This window comes from Alosa alosa, chromosome 10, assembly GCF_017589495.1.
Source record: "Alosa alosa isolate M-15738 ecotype Scorff River chromosome 10, AALO_Geno_1.1, whole genome shotgun sequence".
Classification (NCBI taxonomy): domain Eukaryota; kingdom Metazoa; phylum Chordata; class Actinopteri; order Clupeiformes; family Clupeidae; genus Alosa; species Alosa alosa.
Genome location: NC_063198.1, coordinates 1,662,901 through 1,685,177, shown reverse-complemented (window position 1 = coordinate 1,685,177; position 22,277 = coordinate 1,662,901). Strand labels below are relative to the sequence as shown.

The 22,277-nt window shown below is 38.3% G+C and overlaps 1 protein-coding gene and 1 long non-coding RNA gene across 3 annotated transcripts in view; one reads left to right on the top strand and one right to left on the bottom strand.

Annotated features, from left to right (window-relative positions):
• The window catches only part of LOC125302642 (metabotropic glutamate receptor 7), a 288,880-nt gene that overhangs the window by 243,489 nt on the left and 23,114 nt on the right, over positions 1 to 22,277 (top strand). For both annotated transcript variants that reach the window (XM_048255942.1, XM_048255943.1), the window contains exon 9: positions 19,304 to 19,550. In XM_048255942.1, the coding sequence (XP_048111899.1) occupies positions 19,304 to 19,550 (247 nt within the window). The remainder of the gene's footprint in view (positions 1 to 19,303; positions 19,551 to 22,277) is intronic.
• LOC125302643 lies at positions 8,753 to 12,589 on the bottom strand. The gene is made up of 4 exons (XR_007194944.1): positions 12,411 to 12,589; positions 12,255 to 12,311; positions 12,047 to 12,152; positions 8,753 to 10,529 (listed from the first exon to the last, which is right to left on the bottom strand). It is a non-coding gene; the product is annotated as an uncharacterized LOC125302643 (long non-coding RNA).

The window sequence follows — 22,277 nt, the reverse complement described above, 5'->3', positions numbered from 1 at the left end:
GGTGGCCAAAGGCATTACTCATGTATTTTGTAGTGGTGGGGGATCCAAATAAAATCATTTCAGTTTTCTTGCCATTCAACTGGAGGAAGTTTGCTGCCATCCAGGATTTAATGTCCTCCAAACAGCTAAAGATAGGAATAGCTTTGATAGCTAAAGATAGGAATCATAATAATTTTGAACATGGCTTCGTCCAATATTCAGATTTCTGTTTTGGAAATGTATGCAAATTCACATATATTTAATGATGCTTGCCTCATTTGCATAATTAAACATACAATTTAAAAAAAACAAAAATACTTCTCATAATGTAAACAACAGAGGAAGTTTCATGGTGGTATCTTTTTTCAACCAAATTCACCTTTGCCCACTCCAAAAACTGCTTATGTAATAAAATCTAACCAAGATTATTAATCTTATATCAAGATAAAAAAAAAAATAGTTTGTGTCACTCACCTAGCACTTTCTCGTGAAATCATTTGACTTCAAACAAGCTATTTTTTCTGCCAGTGCGTTCAGCAAATTTGTCTTAAAAACAAGCATTTTTTTTCTGCCACTACGTTAAGTAAATTTGTCTTGATAAGTCAAAGTCTTCTTAAATTAAGTCAAAATGATCTTTTGAGAGAGCGCTAGGTAAGTCTTTTCATATTAAAAACATTACCAGATTTGTTGACCGTATTATAAGTTATAATACTTGGTTAGATTTATTATTATTACTTGTAAGTTATAATTACAAGTAATAATACTTGGTTAGATTCAACTTTTTGCAGTGTCCCTGCTTACTCCTAGTGCCTCACATTAAGATAGATAGATAGATAGATAGATACTTTATTGATCCCCAAAGGGGAAATTCAGGGGGTCTCAGTAGCATACAGACATCACACACAACATGCACTTACAGCAGAAATGGTAAATATAAGTATAAACATATAACCAAACTCCACTGTACAATAGAGACAGTAGGAGATAAGAAAAACTAACAAAACTAAATACTAAATATACTATATAAATTAAATGTAAAAAAATCCACATGGTGAGGTGCTCAAGAGAGTGAGTGTCATGGTGAGGGTCCAACATTAGTCCAACAGTGCAATAATAAGGTCTAGAGACCAGCATAAATAATATGGACAAATAGGAGAGTAAAGTATAATGTAGACAAGGTAATATAAAAAAAAATATATAAAAAACTATGTCAGTGCAAGAACAGGTTGAGGTAATAGGGTTACAGCCATTCAGTATTGTAGCAGAAGCCATTGGTCATGTGTGCTAATATAGCATGAAAAACAGTGTAGCAGGAAAACAGTAGTAAAAACATTAGGCTGTGGACATTAGTAAAACAGTAGTAAAACAGTAGTAAAGCAGTAGTGGGCAGTCAGTACTCAAACATGGAGAGGGTGGAGAGGCAGACAGACTAAGCAGAGAAGTCTATCTCTCCTCTTCCCTTTAGTGAAGCATTAAACAGTTCAATGGCCCTGGGGACAAATGACTTCCTCAGCCTTTCAGTTGTGCATGGCAGTGAGCGAAGTCTCCAGCTGATCAAGCTCTTTTGCTTTTTAATAGTGCTGTAAAGTGGATGGCATTCATTGTCCAAGATGTTGATCAGTTTGTTTAGGGTCCTTTTGTCAGATATTGAAGTGATGCACTCCAGTTCAGCTCCCACTACAGAGCCAGCCTTCCTTACCAGCCTGTTAAATGTTGTATGATAAAAAATGCTCTATTACAATGGCACCTATTTCAGCTTGAATCTGTAGGACCCAATGAAAGACCAAACATGTGCTTTTGTCCAGAGTATCCCCAAATTATGACTAAAATTGATTAAAAAATAACTTTAAGTTTTGATATGCTGTGTGGATTAACACTGGTTTCAGAGGCCATAAACTCATTGTAGCCAGGCCAGAGTGGGACACTAAATATTACCAGGAGATTTCAAGTTCACTTTCACTTGTGTCACATCGCTTACCATAAATATCATTACTGCAGTGTACTGTAGTGTTGTGCATGTTGATGGCAAGGTGACAAAATCAGTTAATACACTTGCATTTCACATTATTATTTTGATCTTTCTTAACAAACATTTTATGACTCACTATTAAGTGAATTATTGAATCATTAAATAATTTACAGGTAATGATGAAATCCAAACTGTTCATAATTTTTTGAATACTCACTTCCTAAATAACCCTAATATTCATCTAATTTGACTTCAGTATATCTTCAACTGTCTCTTATTACTTATGTGAGGTCTACTATGGACTATAGCTACTGTTAACAGGAGTAGAAGTGCCCAAAATAGCATGTGAGAATGTGACCCATAATCATAATCCCATGATCACATCCATTAATCCTTAACATTTATTAACAATAAGGGGTTATTAGTGTGTTACTAAAGAGGCTTACTGTGGGTGCTTAGTATTTCCACACGTCTGTTGAATAGGCCCTATGTAGAGTATATCTTATTTTTAAACAGTCATAGACTAAAACAACTATTTGTATACGAGAACACAATCAAATCAAACGCATAATATCTGACAGAACAGACAGAAGAGTTTGATTAGAAAAGGTCAGCTATTCTGGAAACCCATGAGGGAGAAATGATTTTGGATGGTGGATTGATTCCTCGCTTCAGTTTCTTCCTGTTCCTTGAAGTGTCCTACTTTCAGTGAGTGAGGGAGTGTAGAGTTAGCTAATGTTTGCACAAGGGGATAATGCCTTTGAAAGGCTGGTGACAGTCTGGCCTTAGCTCAGAATTGATAGAGATCAATTCCCAAATGAAGAAATACGAAATAATCTTATTTTTGTTTTGTGTTGAAATAAGTAGGGTAAGCATATCCATTAACCCAGTCTAAATCTATTTTTCAGATACCATGAAATTACCTTCAATAACTGGGGAAATCTATCAGTAAACTAAACCTGTAATCTCTCATTTCAGATAGATAATGAAAATTAAAAGGGTAAATAAATTGTTTTGATATGCCAACATTCTTGCATGAGCTTAATTGGTATGAAATGTACCATTTAAGCCCATGGGTGATCCAAATGCAGTATACATTTTTTGTATTAAATGTGTAAGGATAACGGCCGCTGAAGTCTCTCGTTATATGGTATTAATAGGCAAGGGCTCTTTTTTTGTCAGTTTTGGACAGTTTTGTTCATGTTGGAAATCAACTTGGTGTACACAATGAGAGAAGTATAGATACAATATTCAGTGCAAAAAAATTTACAAGTTATTGACCTCCAATCAATCATACCAAAATCATGTCAATCAGTTTGCACATTTGTCAAATGGTACTATCAAACGCTATATCCTCCATTCCAACACGTTTTCATAAATCATTTTTTTACATTTTGCTTTCCAGGTAATTTCAGTGGAATTGTAATTAGGTTATTGTTATTCGATTTCTCTTTATCCAAACTTTTCATGTATTGACACTGACTAAGCCTTTACCCCTACTCTAGGTAAGACTGTATGTACTAGCATGTACTGTAGCAATATTACACATACAGCACATATATCCTTGAACAGAAAACAAGAATTCTCACTCACACTCTTGCTTCTCACTCTCACTACCAGAACTGAGAATATCAGATAATTTAGGACACATCTGTGTGGATGAGAATTCCATTTTAGGATAATGTTTTTTGAAAGCCTGTAGAAGGTAAACACACCTATATTAAACAGTAACACTGTTTGTGTGCTTACATGACTGTAATCCTAGCACTGTATGTAATCATTGGGTTTAGCACTGAAAACCTGAACTTTTGTAGGGTTGAAAAAGCAGAGGATTAGTCATGGTATTTCCTGGCAGGGATAATGTATTGTGTCTTTGATGTGAAATTACTCTGAAATAGAAATTGATGCATAAGGATGAAACATTTTCTGTAATGAGGTTTTCAGCTTTTTATGGACTCGTCCGTTCTAATTGTCTATTTGCCCTGGATTCCATCTATGTAGGCCATTAAAACGGCATTGATGGAATTCAAAACCATTACTGGATTGGATTCCCTTGCTATACCTATGGGTCGGTTGATAGTGTTTTATTGTGTACTTATTATTACACTAATATCATTGAAGGCTGTGCCCACTGGCATAGAAATAACTGGCCAGCATAATCAATATTTGGTTGACTCATACAACATAAGATATACAGACAGTGATATCAGGATTACAACTTATTTGATGAAGTTTTCCTTTAAACGGTTTTCCTAAATCCACGTCAGTAGAATATAGAGCTATAGTGTATGTGCTTTTGGCCAATGCAGTATGAGTAAGACTGTGTTTGGCTGTAAAATTGTGCTGTGCTGAGGCAGAATGAACAGCACCTGTGTTCATTGACCTAGATCTACATGGGCTGACTACAAATAGCATGAATAAAAATTGATTTGAATTAAACTGGGGTCATCAACTATGCAGGGTGCATTTACCATATGTACACATTCTTGGTCTGTTTGTATGTGTTCCACGTGCATTCTGATTATATATGTTGCAACTTGCAACTGCTATTTTATTTGATTGTGTATATGTACCATACTGTAGCTGTGTAAATTCCTTCAAGTTTAAGTTTATTGTATTCATAACAGGATTCATCAGTAATGAGCCAGCTCAACTTAAGAATAAATTAAAAAGTAGTAATGAAAAAGGTAGATTAATTATGTGTGTGTGGGGGGGGGGGGGATGGTGTAATGATGTGTGTCTGTGTGTATGGGAGTATGGCAGTTCAGGATCCTGGTGCTTTGTGGATAGACTGTCTTTGTATCTGCTGGGGATGAAGAGACTGTGGCTGGGATGACTGGGGTCAGCGAGGATCTACTTGGTCTTTCTCCTGCAGCGCTGGCTGTAAAGGTCCTGAATAGTTGGTAACTCAGTCCTTGTAATGCGCTGCGCTGACCTGACCACCCTTTGCAGAGATTTGCGGTCATGGGCGGTTCTGCTACCATGCCATGCTGTGATATTGCCAGTCAGAATACTCTCAATGCAATGTGAGATATAGGAAAATGGGATCTCAGAGACCCAGATAAGGGCAGGATGTAGGCATCTGGGATATTGGTGTACTGTAAACTTGGTCCAGTATGCTGGTCCCTCTGTTTGGAAAATCCATATTCTGATTAGTGTTGCATGCTGCAATGATACTACAAAAGTATTGCAATACCCTGGAATTAAAAATGTCAATACCTGATTTTATTAGTATCGATACTTTTAAGAATGACTGTGTTCTTTTGAAGTAACATTCTTCTACTGCCTCCTCCCCTAGCCCCTAGCTTTGCGTCTTTTCTCCTCACACACACGTATGGGCAGCTGTCGTGCCATAAACAGCGAGACATGGCTGCTAGTTTAAGTGATGCTGTGGCCGCACAACAACACATAATAACAGGCTAATATCAAGTTGATTTGCTAGTTAATTTGATAGGGTTACAGTATACATAGACAAACTGAAATGGCTATCTGATGCACGTACCGGTATTATAGTGTTTATAGTTAATGCTAACACGTGTCCCTAGAAGGGCTTTTATGAATGAATACAGTAGAAAAATAATAATAAAATATAGCCGCAAGAGGCAATGGCGGGCCCGAGCACCTGCGGGCCGCCACCCATGACATTTCAGAATCCAACAAAGCACCGACGTGGTGCATTAAAATGTACATATTTGATGTGTGTGCTATTTGTTTTTGCATGTTATTTTCTGGCACATTTACCTGCTTGGCCAGGTGGGGGCGCTCTGCCAGGCAGGCCCATTGGGTGGCTGGATGTCATCATAATCATAATATTTATTAACCTGAGAAGTTTCAGACCATTCATTCAAAGCATAGAACATTTCTGGCACATTTCATGCTTTGTCAGATGGTGGCGCTATGCTAGCCATCTGAATGGCATATGTGCACATCATCACAATAATGATTTCCAATATTGTATACTTATAGGTTTCAAATAAATCAGTTAAGGCATTGCCCATTCTGACACATTTCCTGTTTGGCTAGGTGGTGGCGCTATGCCAGGCAGGCCCATTGGGTGTCTGGATATCATTATAATCATGATATCTATTAACCTGAGAAGTTTCAGACCATTCATTCAATGCACTGTGATTTATGACAGATTTTCTGTTGATGTGGTGAGATATTAAAATCATATCAAATATATTACAACATTCCAAAATCCATGCACAATTTAACATCAGCGAAATCTTGGCATAATGTTTGCCAAATTTCAAATGAATCTGACAAACCGTCTAGGAGGAGTATGTTCAAATTGATCATGTGACATCAGGATAATTGTCATTCTTTCTGTTGCCAGTTGGTGGCGCTATGCCAAACATGCATCATGGGCATGTGAATATTATCATTAACATGGTCTTTAATGACCTGTGAAATTTAAAACATTTCAAGCCATGCATGGTGAATTGACACATTTATTGTTTGTGTGGAACGGTATTAAAATTAACAATTTCGCCATTTTGGCAAATTACAACATATCAAAAAAAGGCTTCACAATTTAGGATCTCGGCGTCATGTATACCAACTTTGACATGAATCGGATCAACCGTCTAGGAGGAGTATGTTAAAATTGATCATGTCCACAACGCACAAATTCTCAATTACCTCACTTCCTGTGGGCGTGGCTAATGGCATGTTAATACAAAAGTTGTTTGTTTTTGGGAGTTACATACACCCCCCAAATTTGGTGTGTGTATCTAAAACTATATGCCAACCACAAGTCACAGTGACATAAGGGGCTAAGCGAAGTCTGGGCCATACCGGGGCCAAGCTTTTTACCTAGCTGCTTTGTGTGACACCTGATGTGTGTGCCAAATTTCAAGACTTTTTCGATTATGTTAACCACCTCAAAATATTTGCCAACCACGGATCAGTCACCTAAGGGGCTTAGCGAGTCCCTGGGCCACGCCCAGGGTCAAGCTCTTGTACCTAACTTTCGATGCGTGACACCTGACGTGTGTGCCAAATTTCAAGAGTTTTCGACCATGTTAACCACCTCAAAAACAGGAAAGCAAAAAAGTGGAATAACAATAATAATAATAATAATAATAATAATAATGATAATAATAATATTATCTCCCGTTACCATAGACGACCACCCCGATGATAGTGGTGCTGAACTGTGATGCTGAACACTCCGCTACCTGCCTTAGCGGCCTGTGAAAGGTTATTTAGCATCGCAGGACTTGTCTTCAGTCCAAGAAGAGTAAGACTGAATCAGGCCCGGGGTTGGTAATTGGGAGAATCCGGAGAATCCGGGGCCGCTTCACTTTTGGGCCGGTCGGTATTGACATTTGTCATGTTAGTCTATGTTTTCTTAAAGTAGGACACGTTCTGCATTCTGTGCATGACACAAATGCAATGCCTCTGCATGGGTTGTAGCTTATGTGAGGGAGTTCTCCCCTTCCAAAAAGAGTTGGTTGGGTCCATATAGCCTGTCTTTTCTAAAAAGTTTTCTCAGATATGGATAGCCGAGCCGGCCCTACAGTAGACACAAGCGTCAGGAAGGATGGATGGTAGAAAGAGGCCAGGAGAGACTGAGCAGCAGATCAACCAGACGACCACTGAAAATGATGAGCCCGAAATTAGTGATGAGGCCATGACTACAGGGACAAGTAGAGAGGATAAATTAAAGTTATTTAATGTAAGAAAGAGCAATTACCCTATATGATAAACTTATATGCCTTGTTTGCTCAGAAGAGGGTGTAGTAAAGGAGTAGGCTAAATCACCAAACAACAATATAGCCTACCCATGCAAAAAAAACATGTAGCCTAAACATTAGTTCAATATGCCTCTTTGTGGGAGTGTGGGATAGCCTTTGAAATGTAGCCTTTTTTTCTTTCTGTTTTAGTTAACTTGTGGAATAGTGGAATATTTTTTGTTAACTTCTCAGTTGAAGTGAATTATTACTGTATATAACCTTTACACATTTGTTGAACCATGGTACTAATAAAAACTACAGGATAGTAAGAGCTGAAATGTTGCTTCATTTATCCAATTTCCACCAATATGGAAAACGTGGGCCGGTCTTGGGCCTGAAACTCCCGGGCACTGAATTCTGGCAACTTTGAAAACCAGCTTCTTTTGAAGATGAACAGACACCTTTTCAGTTTCAACTAATGACTGGCATATTAGTAGCTGCTGGACATAGGTGGCCTGTGTGTGTGTGTGTGTGTGTGTGTGAGTGAGAGAGTGAGATGGTGACCTGGGGAGTAAGCCCTAGAAATGCTCATACCAAATGACCAAAAGGTTCTCCCTACCAGCAGGTCATTTTTTTAAAAAAGAAATAAGTTATTTATTTTTCATTTTTACCTTAAGTTCATACAAAAGTGAAATTTCTGTTTGTTTTTTTCTTTGATGTCAGCTCTAAACATATGCTGTTTGTTCTTAGAACTTAGGAGAATTGTGCCTGAAAAGTCCTAGAAAACAATGTGATTTTGATTTGATGAGTGAGATTAAGAAGACATGGGAACCCTGAATGTGTTTTATGCTTTACTATAAGAAAGCCAAACTAAAGTTCACAATAAAAGTTCAAAATAAAACCGCTTGCTTTTTACTTTTTACTTTTACTTTGAACACTTAAGTACATTAAATATCACAAAATTACATTCCATACTTAAGTACAGTATATATCAGATACTTTAAGACTTTTACTTAAGTAATATTCTAAAAGGTAACTTTCACTTCTACCAAAGTCTTTTTCTAGTACGATACTTGTACTTTTACTCAAGTATTGCTTTCTAGTACTTTATACAACACTGGTCAAATCTAGCAAGTAGGAAAGTTTAAGTGGATGATGTGAAAGTGAAAGTAAGACATTTGAAAGGCCAACGAAAGGCTGCTTTTGATATAGTACAAAGATGCAAAACTGGTGCTGTAAATAGCGATTCTGTTGTCTTTGAAAGGTTCTCTTATTGAAACATTTAACTGCAATTTGGATTACAACACCTGCCTTACAAGGCAGAGGCTTTTACAAGGACATTTTTTGTACATACCGCAGAAAACATAATTATAGGTGCTCTTTACACCTTCCCTCCTATCTCTTTATAGGAAACTCCCACTTTCCCCTTGATCCTCCCATGAATGGATATGCATGACACGGAAAAGCGCAATTTGCCATTTTCAGGCCCCGTGACAGGCAGTCTGCGCTTTTACCTCTGTGCGCCCTGTTTGTAAATATCTCACCATGATTTTACGTACGTTCAGAAATACGCCTGAAGTGGGTTCAAAAGCCTTAGTACATCTGGCCCTCAGAGAACTAACACAGATAGAACCTTCTGATTCTAAGGGGACAAAAAATGTATGCTAAAATGATAAAGACCTAATAAATCTGAAATGAAGTTTAATACAGACATTGTTGAGCACTACTACATACACATATTAATTATGTTTAAATGGTTAACATGTGTTCCTTAAACTAAGTGTTACAGGTGTTACAGGGACTTCTTTAGCTCCATTATATGTTGCTGCCTCTGCTGCCTATCCAGTTTTCCCATATGTATCTTATTTGGTTTTTCATTTTATAATGTCTCCTAATATTTTATTTTGAAATTATTATTCAAATGCTGCAGAAAGTTGAATTGCATTGGGGTGATGTTCATCATGTTAGAATTTCTTTCCTATACTGACTGACAGACTATGAAATATCCCTTATGTATGGCCACATCAGCTCTACGAAAAAGACAGACAGGTTTAGGCTATGCTTGTTGACAGTGAACATGTACTGTACCTCCCATCTGACTCGAAAAGCTCAGTTCTACTTTTATTTTCAACCGCTGAGTCAAAGCTGCTAATTACTAGTATTAATAGCACACAGGAAGGGGGGCAATGACATTTGTGTGCTGCAGCACAATTATGTGATTCCACTTAACCTGCTACAATGTGCCAGTATATTAATAGAAAATGTAAAAAAATCTCACTGTCCAGGTATAGACATTTTCCCAGACCTTGAGTTTGACATATGTGACTTAGTTAGCCAAAGCTATTGTGACCCCTAGGGGGCCTTTAAACCAGTTACAGGTTGATAACCAACAATCGGAGTTTTAGATGTTACAAGCAGGCTATCCCAATAAAGGGAAATAAATGGAGAGAGGGGCTGAAATATTAGAAAAGTAAAAAACAATTAATTTTATTATTTACGTAGATGTATTAGAACAGACGCTAGGCCTCTGGGCAGCAAACTCACAGGGACAACAATGTGCAAAATTAAGGTGTTTGGATGAGTAACACTCAAAGATTCAGCAAGTTTCAATCAGCAAACACAAAATATATATAGGGCACGTCACAGGTCACACACACAGCAATTCATTTACTATACACAGCAATCCAGTGACCACACAACAAGATTGTTACCCCTCCCGAATATTGCACTCACTAACCCAATGGCCTAGAATGCATACAACATACAACAGACAAACATGAAACATACAGCAACATACACAAGAGACTGCAGCACTCACACAAACACACACACACACACACACAACTGAATACTAAAACAGGGCACAGGAAAAACAGTGGCCAAGGTGGCGTACGACGGTCCTCCTGCAAAGAAAACATGGCTACGATATCATACAAGTAATTATATAGGTCAAATCAAAGCTATGCCTAATTTGCAGCCTCTGCATCAATGGGCTTAAGCCAGGGGTCTCAAACACCCGGCCCGCGTCCTGCCCAATTCCGGCCCGCGACGTATGTCAAAATAATAATGTAATCCGGCCCTTGAGGCTATTTTTAATTGCGACAAACAACGATACTGATTAAAGTAGACGATAGATCCAAGTATGGTGACATCTCAATTGTAGCCTACTCTGCTCCACTATGTGCTAGACATCCAGAGCTTGATTAAAACCCAAAAACCCAAAGTTTCCAGAAATACTTGTATTACACGCGAGAAACACAAAGACGTGCATTTGTAATGACGCGGAAGCGATGCAGGCCATAGTTTTGCACAAATTGAAGCAGAAATAGGCCTACACCTAATGTTGAAAAACGTTCACGTGTGATGAAGTCTTAGGTAGGCTATGTTATTCACCTATTCTGATTCTGAAGGAGAATATCCTTTTGTAGATTATGATCGATCGTCTATTGACAGTGATAGTCACAGTGCGTCTGTGAATGGAGGTGCGTCTTTGTGTGTATACGACGGTGTCCACTAAGCATACCATGCTTATTTCGACCCTCTGCCCAACATAGCTTGGAGGTTGCAGTGGTAATCGTGTCCGTAATGGACGTGGTACAGACAGCAGGGCTAGTAAAAACAGGGTTCTAAAGAACTACAAAGTCACCCGCAATATGATGCGAACTTCTGCTCAGATTACCCGCGATAGGAACTGATTTGACCAGAATACTTTATTGTAGGCCTTGTGGTTTAGTAATACATCACTAAACCATATACATCTTAGGTGTTTTCCTGTTCATTTGTTATGTGGGTAATATGAAAAAAAGGAAAGTAAACCTGCTCAAATATGTTCATCCAGTATTTACTGAAAGGTGCATAATTTGAGGTGCTTGCCATCCAGTGATGGGTACATTTACCCCCTTCATAAACTTTTGTTTATACTCAAAAAATTTTATATTTACAGTAGGACTTTATCTCTGACCACTTTCAAGCCATGACCTTTTGACATTTTGATATAAAAATCCAATGGTGTTGCTTTCTTAACCCTGACGCCTAGTTTGCCAGGTTTAAAAAAGTTATGAGAGGAAAATATTTTTATTTGGTGTGAAACACACACATACCCGTTTTTATGCTTTTTGTTTGTTTTATAATTTGTATTAATATTTATTTTATCATTATTTTATTTATAAGCTAAGGTTGCTAGCACAGGTGTCTACAACTAGATAAAAACACTTGCACTTTCTATTTGCAGTTTTGTGTGGTATTTGAAAAAAAGAACATTGCTTTTTCAGAAATAGCCGGCCCTCCAATCAGATGACGTTGGCAGAAATGGCCCCCAGCTCATTTGAGTTTGAGACCCCTGGCTTAAGCCGCAAAGGTCCTCAATTGGGTATAAGCAGTCGGAACAGGGCAAGATGCTAAAGTAGCCTACATTACCAACCTGTATGAACGCAGGCCGCGGCGTCTAACCAGGAGCTTATTTAGTTGTAATTCCGTAGCGATCACTTTAAGCCGTCTGGTTTTTACTCGTACACACCCAGGCCAAACTATAATACAGACGTGGCGAGTCAACACTGCTACATACATATGAACAAGCTTTCTGTGATAGATGTACACACGTGAGGGAGAAAGGAAGCCAATAAACTTACACTCTCAGCATAACAAACAGCACTCAGCAAGTTAGCGGTCACACTCTAAACCGGTGACTGTAATATAAACAGAACGCAATTAATGTGAATTCATTACAGCCAGTGCCTATGGATAAAAGGCTGAACGTTGCTCATGTGTAAAAGCAGAGAACTTACATTTTCATTGACACACGCAGACACAATTTGTAGCCGGCGAGGGCTTGTGGAGACAAGGAGCTGGATGTAACCACGGCACTAACCGCTAGTGATCAAGTGATGTGCCCAATGAAGCGAGGCTTCGGAGCTTGTGTCGAGCAGAAAGGCGCGTGCCAGATGAAGCCCCGGTTCGAGGCTTGTGTCGTTTCCATAAAAATCACGTGACTGATGACAAACGAGGCCCAGAGCCCGTCTACGGAGAGCCTGGCCACTCCGTATTAAGTCCCATTGTACCGAATTTTGGTTGCAGTTCCACCAGAATTCCACTGGGGGCGATCGCCATGAGTGCAGAATGAATGGGAGTCAATGGAGCTAGACGGCTAAATTTGTCTCTTTCACCTGATTGTCTTGACAAATCTCAGATTTGATTGTAGTTTGTATAACTTCAACATGGGTTATAAGTCAAAAGTTAAATGAACGAGTACTTATGTCCTTTTGATTTCTTACAGTTTGGGTCGTTGTAGCCCATAACACGCTAGCATTGTGCTAATGAATGACGTCATTGACACGTTTGAAAGGCTTTTTAGAACAATTAAGTGACTTTAAAAAATATAATACTCAACCAAGTGTATTTTCTTTGCCTCCCCTTTCGAATACAATATTCAAATTACTTGGAAAAAAGTAAAACCCGAGAAAAGTGGATTTTGAGGGGTACAGCTCCATAGACCTCCATGTATTCTGCACTCGTGGACGAGCGCCCTCATGTGGAACCACAGGAGGAACTGCAACCAGTTCAGAAACCGGACGTTTTCCGAGAGTGGCAGTTCTCCCTTTATTATACATTATCTGCGAGGCCTCAGTTTGTGAGTGTGACGTCTGAAGCTTCGTTTAGGACACACACCCACGTGACTGCTTCGGAATCTGACTCAAAGGCTTTGTATTGCGCAAACCAGGGCACCCGCTCTAGTGTCGGAATGAGTTGTGTTGTATTGCAAGAGTCAGGCGAAATTTGTGGGTAGCCCTGTTTTATATAGGATGCTTTCTCTGTTTGGGAATTTACGTTCTTTTCTTTCCGGAAAATGTCCATAATCCATAATATCATGCACATAGAAATAAAGAAGAAATAGCCTAGGCCTAGCCTAAAGCTTTGCCATTTAGAACAGTGACATTAAAACGTGTCTGTGTTGCAATCTTGTCTCAACTTCAATCATGTAATTTAAAAGCAATACAGGCTAATATTTCTATGTAGGCCTAACAATAATGGCTGACATAATATTTTCCTTTTATTGAAAGTTTGATTCATGAAACGTCAAACTATGTCAGGCCATGTAGGGTTTGGTTTAATTAGGCGCCTGGTCGCTTCCTTTCCACTCTCGTCCATAGCGTGTTGAGGTTGATAATACTTCGTCCTGATTTAGAAGCTAAGTAGTGTCTACTGCGGTCGTTAAGTGGATGGGAGACCGATTGGATCATTGACTGGGATAACATTGACTGGGATTTCACGCCTCCACGGAAACACCAATCTTCACGTGATAACGAGTGACAGAAATATGAATTGAATTGAGACAAACAGAAATTCACATTTCTTGCAACGCTTTTAATGTAATGAATGAGAACATTTCGAAGCTTTGGCATTGTGTTGAACGTTGTAGGCATTCTTTTCACTAGTCCGTGGCTGCGATAATTTATGCAAACCACCAGATGTCGCTGTGTTTTCCTTGTCTTCCATGTTTCGAAGCTTCGGCACATTTCCCTAATGTGCCGAGTAGCGCTCGAGGCTTCATGTACCCATCACTACTAAAATACATTTAATTTAAGCATGAGAACTCACATTAACTTGTATGACCAACCGATACTCCAAGGAACCAAGAGTCTGGGTGGCGAGACACACTAATGAGGCACCGGCAGTTAAAGGAGAATTCCGGTGTGATATTGACCTAAAGTGTATTGAAACATGATACCGAGTGTGAACGTATGTCTCATAGCCCATCTCGGCTTGTCCCCTGCACTCCAAAATCTGGCGCTAGTTAGCCGATGCTACCAATTCCAAAACAAAAGCCTCACTAACACACCTTAACATTACGGCATGTTTCTGATAGGCCTATTTTGACAGAGTTAGAATATTAGCGGAGAGATTTTATTTTCAATTGTCAAAAGTAGTCAAAGCCCATATTAATACAAACTGCCTCTTCACTAAGTAATTACTTGATTAATTATTTATCATGTACAGACCTTACTGCCCTGTAACTGACCCTAGGCGGATGGGTCAGGCCCTTGAGTCGTGGATCTGCTCGAGGTTTCTTCCTTTATGTATCTCGAATTTTAGGGAGTTTTTCCTTGTCCCTGTTACTTGTGGGCTCTCTCTCTCTGAATGTTTTAATCTGTACTCTGTAAAGTGCCATTAGACATGGGTTATGTTTTGGCGGTCTATAAGTGAAATTAAATAGAAAATTTAAATTAAATTGAATACTGTGTAAGGTACCTGGGCTTGAACTTGAAACAAAAGTAGGCCTATAATTATTGCAAGTTGCACACGTGATCATAGTGTGCTAACGTGATGAAAGTGCAATGTTAACGCTAGTATAATATTACCATAACTTGCAAACAATCTAGGCCTATTTAATATTCAGTCAGTAGGCCTACTACTGGTAATGTTTGTCATGGCATGTAGACTGCAATTTGTTCAATGTTGCCCAGATGTAGGATAGGCTACCCAAAATGCGCTAATTAATATATATATATATATATATATATATATATATATATATATATATATATATAATACCACCGAAGCGTGTTGAGTCCTAATAATAATAGCGGCTTATTGTTATGTGGTAGCAAATAATATTATCAAAGAAATAGACGTAATGTCAATGCACACAAATATATTGCATAAGGTAATGGTGCAGGCCCATCTGATGAAGACCTGAGTGGTTGGAACGTCGTACTTGTACACTGGGAGCAAAGAAGACTTTTTCTTTCTTTTTCCTTTGTCAAAGAAATCCCATAAACACGGAAAGACGTAGCCTACATCAGATGGCCTAAATATTATGCCCCTCTGCATAGCATTTAGTGATTTGCATGCAGTAATTTCAACACTGACCTTGATCTAGCAAAGATGGAGCAAATGTAAAGGTATTTTATTGCCAAAACACAACACAATGTAAATGAACTATAACAAAAAAGACTTAATCAAACACAAACTACTATTTTACTGACTATTAAAATAATAATTATGTAGGAAGTTTAGAAGTTTAGAACCTAGAATTGATCTGCACACTACAAAAGTGCACCAAATTCAACACAAATGACTCAATACACTTGGAGGAGGTCTGCGTCCATTCTTTTCCAGATATTTTAGGGATTTCGCCCTGGTATCGAAAATAGACCACTTCAGAGTGTCTCTCTATCTCTTAGTCGCTGTTCCCTATTCCCTTCGACTCGTACTTCAAAATGTGGTTAACTTCACTAAAAAGAGGAAGAAATTCAGAGCTGTATTTGCTAGAGTTGTTTGTCATCAAAATCTGAGAGAGGTTAAAAATTCACTACAGACATTCGTCTGTCTGTCTAGATTTGAGGGAAAATCAACTACCCTATTATTTCGGGAGTTTTGTCAAAATGAAGTTAAAGCTCTTTTTAATGACAGTACTTGTAACATATAAGAACTTCAATTGACCACAACGGGTCTATAACAATTTAGATTCTATCCCTAAATACACTTGTATTTATCAGACAGATTTCCGTATCGTCGCTTGGGTGTGTGATGTGCATTTAGACCACAACGGGTCCTAGACCTTAGCTTCACAAACAATTTGTCACAACAAATAAATTTGCTAACAAAGCCTATTTGTTTTTTTGTCTGCCCTGGAGCATAGGGCTTTCCTTCCCAAATGCCTGGCTGAGTTCACTACTCCTGTGTATATCAGTGCGTGCGCAGTATGTTTTTTGCCCATATACAGTGTCTTAGAAAGTAGCCCTCAAACGGACTCCCTACTCACCCGGAGCGAAGTCAAGTCTTTGGAGCAGAGGCCCTGTTGCAAGGCATCCGGGGTTCTCAGCAACACAGGAGAGGCAGAAAAATACAAGAAAACGCTAAACGATCTTTTTACAAACTCCTAATCAAAGGTTAGGATTTTGACTTTTATTAAATACAAATAAAAAATACAAAGAAAGAAAACTGTCTAAGTCTAAAGGCTAAATGCTCGGTCCAAAGAAAAATGAAAAGGAAAAAGAAGAACAAAGAACCCTGAACAAGGGGCCGTTCTCTTTTTATACCCCTCTCGGTCAGGCAGAACACATCCAAGTTTGGTATTATGTCTTGCCATGAAATACTAGTTCTGTTTTTTTTTTTTTTTTTTTTGCCAGTCAGAGTTTTGTTTTGCTGACAAACAGTTTCTTACAGCTGGTACATTATGTTCTTACATTCTGTCTTTACATTTTGTTCAAAGCACATCTCATTTAGCATAACACACTTTAATTCTAACACAACCTTTTTATATCTAAGCAAACACATTTTATGTAAATATTAGCAAAACATTTTAAGTATTATAAGCAAACTTTCTTATATGTTTAAGAAAAACACAAAATCATAACAGGTTATTCTAGCAAAAACAATTTATGCTTTTAATTAAGAAAACACACTTCAATTCTAAGCTTCTAAGTTTTTAAACATTATAAGTCTAACTTCACACCGGTTGTCTATCATTATCTTGCAGCATTTGCACATTTTTATTTGTTTTAGAGCAAGCTGGATTTAAGCAGTTATATGACTAAAAATCTTTTAATAGTAAATCATGAGTCTGATTATTGATTATCACATCTTTACATTTGTAAAGTCACACTACACAGCCCAGGTTTAATCGTGTTTTACCTAGAAATTAGAACTTTCCAATAAATGACTTGTTCTTATAATAGTTGTTCACCAGTACACCCATTTATAATGAGTTTATTCAATTTACCTACCTGGTGTCAACGTCTGCAGGAGCAGTTACTTCATGGTACATCCTCTTGAATTCTGGCGGGTTTTTTTTTCTGATATTTTTTACAATTTACTCAGTACTAAGTAAGCAGAAACTGCACTGCAATTTTTTTTAAATTTATTTATTATTTATTTTGTTTGACTCCAATGTTTTTGTCTTTTCATCAAACGCTTGCCCTTGCGTGATCACCATAAAGGGCCACCCCCATGGCCACCACCATGGTTTCAGAATGGCACCTCCTGATGTCTTCTGTCAGGACTCTAGGATGTAAATGAATTTGACAGTTTCTGATGGTTTGACAATTTCTAGCTTGAAGGGGAGCTGTGCACACACACCTCTTTGTCATACATGTAACACAAATAATGCCCTATGGGTCTAATTTTTCACTACCATGCTGTGTGATAATTTGTGGTATCTTGTGACAGGAGCTTGGTGGAGTAGCAGGCGAGTGGCACTGGTTCTGTCAGCAGCCACACTGCATAACCTTCATAAAGCACAGCAAGCAGTAGATTTCATACCTGCTATGGGATTTCTGCTCACCTTTCCTGTCTCTTTTGTTCTCTTTGCTTTTTGTTATAATTCCTCAGCCATCCATATTGGGATTCTTATTCTTGCCTCATTTTTCTAAGCTCTGACACTGTTTACTTCACTGGTGACTCTCAGAGCCCTATCTTACTCCCGGTGTAGAGCGTTTCCCAGCTTGTGTCTTTGCATTTGAATCAGAGAATGACATAGTTGTACTGTTCTTGTCCAGCACACAAGGCAAACTAGTCACTGAGGTGTGTCCAGATACATTATTGGCTCATTGCTATGTTGAGCTATAGTGGAAAGTGCAATTGACAAAAAAACTGTCAATAACACAGTATTTCATTGTTATTTTAAGGGCATATTATCAAGAATATGAGATGTGATGAAAAGGTTCAGAGTCAGAGATTGTGCCTATAAAATGTAGGCAGCGCAAAAACATGCAAAAGTCATAATATTAATGTCTTGGCGATCTGAAACGTCTGGTTAGAGTCTCTAATTTAATTGCGTGATTTTGTGATCTGACGCTGGGCGCTGGGTGCAAAAGGGTTGTTCTTATGTTTTTTTCAGTCATGGGTGTGTTTTGGGCGTAACATCCTTTAAACCAATGATCTGTCCTTCCTTTGAAGAGCCAGCAGCACAACATCAAACAGCCAGTCTGTATATTGTCAGTCAATGCAGGGTATAAGGTATAAGCAAAAAGATTACAATGTGAAAGATTATTATCATGTAGATCACATCAGGTTGCCATAGAAGATGAGCTGGCACACTTTCACTTTCTTAAAAATCCCCCATTATAATAGCAATCTGCCAAGGAGTACTTGGCTAGTATAGCTAATGGGAGGAGACACTGATGAGTTTAAAACATGTTACACCCAAAAACATACCCTTGGTTAATTAAGCCTCTGGTGACCACACATACACCATTAAACAACCAAAAGTGGATTTGTACACACCCTAATTGCACTTGTGCCATGCACGTCAGACTGCGTTTAGATAGGTCTAGTTAAAATAGAGCCCTCAGACTGTGTTTAGATAGGCCTAGTTAAAATAGAGCCCTCAGACTGTGTTTAGATAGGCCTAGTTAAAATAGAGCTCTCAGACTGTGTACCCCACACTCAATTTTCTTTTTTTTCATTATTGTCTTGCCACGAGCAACAGACAATAACTTCTCAGTCCTGTTTTTGTTCTACCTATCATGTTGTGGTGAGTGTTGTAAGTGATAATCTAAAGGATATATTTCATTTGGAATGTGATAACATCAGTGTGACTGAGATTGGTTAGGTCAAGTCTTTATCAAGAATGCAATTATGGCACCTTCAGAAATGTATTCTATCCACAAAACCAGTGTAGTCATACTAAACCCTGTCCTTGTCTTTCTCCCTCTCCCTCTTACTCTCTCCTTCTCAGCTATATATCCAGACAACAACACTTACAATCTCTATGAACCTGAGTGCATCCGTTGCACTGGGGATGCTCTACATGCCCAAAGTGTATGTCATTATTTTCCACCCAGAGCTGAACGTGCAGAAGCGCAAGCGCAGCTTTAAGGCCGTGGTGACCGCTGCAACCATGTCCTCACGTCTCTCTCACAAACCTAGTGACAGACCCAATGGCGAAGCAAAGACTGAACTGTGTGAAAATGTGGATCCAAACAGTGAGTAATGCAGTTCAACAGCTTGTTTGTCTTTTTGATTGTGGAAACTTTTTCAATTCAACCTGCTCACCAAAAATAAGTGGCAAAGTTTCTTTACTACACCAGCATGCATGGCTTTAAAACATCACCCACCTGTATCACTATCTTGAATACAGTGAACATGTAATAATTCTAAAGCATTGTTTCTACATTAATTCTCATCCATAATTAATAATCAGTTTTTTGGAAACCATTTAATGTTTTGTTTTTGGTCAAATAAACCCATCCCAGCCCAGGTTTTTATTAATTGAAATTTCACAATCAATTATGCATTAACCATTTCTAAATTAAGTCATATTTCCATCATTGATCAGTTGCTAATGATTTGTCTAATGATTTAGACATATACTAAAAGTTAGTGAGTGTGCCAATTGGTGTTTTACAAACACGCCAATTCAGGCGCCCAGTTGTTAGAAAAGTAATCTGATTGGATTTTGAATTGGATCAAATATTGAAAAGGGAATGTCGAAAGGTAAAAATAGGATCCTGAAATCAATTTGGATCACATGATCTAATCTTGGTTTTGTTCTGGATAAAACCTTGTTGTGTTGTTCAAAACTTTTCAGTTGGATTGGGATACATTTGATCCAAAAAATCAGGATTATCCTGATCCCAACAGAAGGGTGGATTTTGGGCACAAAATGTTATAAAACATTAAAATTGGTCAAATAATATAGGGCCCTATCTTGGCGATCTATGGCATGGTCACTAGCGAATAGCTTAAATACTGTAAATGTAGGGGTTTGTCCAGTCCACATTGGGGGTGGTTTTGTTTATCAAACGTTGGGCGTCTGACACTAAAAGACGGTTCTTATGTTTCTTAATCAGTCGTGGGTGTGTTTTGGGCGTAACATCCTTTAAATCAATGAAAGTGACATCTGTCATTCCCTTTAACAGCGTGACTTCAAACAGCGCATCGGTATTTTGATGGTCACCGACGCATTTGAAGGTATCTGTGTGCATGCAAAACCGTATGGAACAGGTATTCCACTAAACCTTGTTTAACTAAAACCTGTTTGTGACAAACAGAGTAGGGCTGTAAAGATATGCGATTCAAAACCGAAATCGCGACACTCATATCCACAACCTTTCTAGTATTTCACGCAATGCTTTGCAGCTTACGCGGCCGCATAAGCAACCCACATCTCCCGCTTTACTTACCGGTAAACGTTGTTCAACAATAAACTAGATGTACCGCATAGCGGTACAAAATATGACTGCCGCTCAGTCCTGTACATCCATTCCGCGAAAATAAATCACATTAAATTAATCAATTTGTCTCCATCTTCTACTCCATCCCTCACTCTTGAAACTTTTGTGTATGCTTGTTTGGCATGTGTGTTTGCGGGCCGCACAGAAAGTAGCCTACTGGCGCTGCAAAGGTGAATAGGTTTGTAGCACATAGTTTGCCAAAAAAATTTGTAGCATTGTTATAAAACCTTTAAAATCACAAAAAACAAAACAATCACAAGTAGGGCAGTTCATCACAGTCCATCCATTGCAACTGGACTGATGAAAGGTACACCTGTAGGCTACATTGTATTTGAGAAAAGCAGAAGGTAGCAGCATAATGAATTTATTTATTTATTTATTTATTTATTATTATTATTATTATTAAACAAAACAATCCCTGTCAGATCCATGCAGTTTTCAACAGCTATCAAGAAGAGAGGTCATGCTACTTTGTTTACAATATTTCCAGGCTTCAACCAGAGAGCTGAATTAAAGAGGTAGAGTTGTAATAGAAATAGTAGGCCTATAATCTGCATAAAGTGTGCTTTCATGTAGGTAAGCTATTGAAATGTTATTCAATAAAATGTCTAGCCCCAGCTTTCCCCACTGCTTTAATTTATTTTTTGTTTTATATCCCCTGTAAGCACACTGCATGACAGATAGTCAGATGGATATACATTTTTTGTTGTCTCCTGGGATGTTGACAACCACTGTGTTCTGGTTTAAATGCTCCAGACATGGTTCCTCCCCTCTTGAAATGCTTGAGGGCCTTATTTTAACAATCTGAAATACACAATCTGTATGGTTAAGCGGATGGTTTAAATACGTTTAGGGTATGGCCAGTTCAAAATCGCTATCATGGTCTTAACAAATCGTTATTGTCAAACCACTGACAAGGTTCAAAATAGCCTTACACTTTGGTGGTAGTGTGGGGAGGGTCCCTACAGACAAATCAAAGTATTGTATTCCGGTAGCTTCAAATCAGTGGGCGAGTTTGACTTCTGGTAGCATTGCGCAGATCTGGCTGATGTTTGTACTGTAAACATGCATCATGTTCAGCCAGATATGCGCAGCACTGCAAGAAGTTGAACTTGGTACTTCGAACCTTTATAACTCATTTGTACACTGCAAAAACTGCTTATCTAACAAAATCTCACCAAGTGTTATTAATCTTATATCAAGATAAAAAAAACTAGTTGGTATTGTTTTCAGTATAAAGAGACTTACCTAGCGCTTTCTTGTGAAAACATTTGACTTAATTTTAAAAAAGTTTGACTTATCTTAAGACATCTCATCCTGAAAACAAGCAAATTTGTCTACCAGTGCGTTAAGCAAATGTGTCCTAAAAACAAGCAAATTTGTCTGCCAGTGCGTTGAGCAAATTTGTCTTGATAAGACTCCTTAAAATAAGTCAAAGTCTTCTTAAATTAAGTCAAAATGTTCTTTTGAGAGGGC